The sequence below is a fragment of the Sphaeroforma arctica genome (genome assembly GCF_001186125.1).
Source record: "Sphaeroforma arctica JP610 unplaced genomic scaffold supercont1.12482, whole genome shotgun sequence".
NCBI classification, from domain to species: Eukaryota; class Ichthyosporea; order Ichthyophonida; genus Sphaeroforma; species Sphaeroforma arctica.
Window position 1 is genome coordinate 1 of NW_014028076.1, and position 730 is coordinate 730.

Sequence of the window (730 nt, forward strand, 5' to 3'; positions counted from 1 at the left end):
GTAGTGTGTGTGTGTGTGTGTGTGTGTGTGTGTGTGTGTGTGTGTGTGTGTGTGTGTGTGTGTGTGCGTGTGTGTGTGTGTGTTTGTGTGTGTGTGTGTGAGTGTGTGAGTGTGTGTGAATATTTACAAATATGCCTATGGAAGAATCTTTAAGGAAGCCAGGGCAATTGCAGGTGAAATTCTGATTTACTTGATCAAAGTGATCAATGATATCCCGGCAGTGTTCGGAAGTACATACCAATGCAGAGATCAATGACTACGCCTGCCATGTCGCAATACATCTGAATATCTCCGCTTGATGCTTTAACCATTGCCAATAGTTTTCCCAGAACCTCTTGTACAAGTTTGTTGCTGCGCACTCCCAATTCAATTGAGAACATAGGCAGCAGGCGACCGAATAGCCAGGCCTCGATGGGCAGTTGGGTCGACTGCATTTGAAGGTATATCAGAATACACGTACGCTAGGTTCAATTACAAATATGTACATGATATATTTTAAATATGGATGAAAGAAAACTTGCATATATTTGTACTTTCATGTGCATGTAGATACACTGATGGTTTTCTGCTTCTAACATGGTCAGAGGTGAAACGGTGCGCGAAAGGGCTGCAAATCTGAACATGGTCAGACCTCTACGTGGTTTTGGCTTAGCTGTGTGAGCGACGAGTCAAAAACAGGGGTGTATCCAAAATGACCGCATGTTCAATAGCATATATCGGTATACATACT

At 43.0% G+C, this 730-nt stretch overlaps 1 protein-coding gene across 1 annotated transcript; it reads right to left on the reverse strand.

Annotated features, from left to right (window-relative positions):
* Positions 1-203: 203 nt before the first annotated feature.
* Positions 204-428, reverse strand: SARC_17865 (hypothetical protein; the record flags this gene model as incomplete). Its single annotated transcript, XM_014288049.1, has 1 exon — positions 204-428. A coding segment is annotated over one exon (225 nt), but the record flags the coding sequence as incomplete, so codon positions are not given.
* Positions 429-730: the final 302 nt, after the last annotated feature.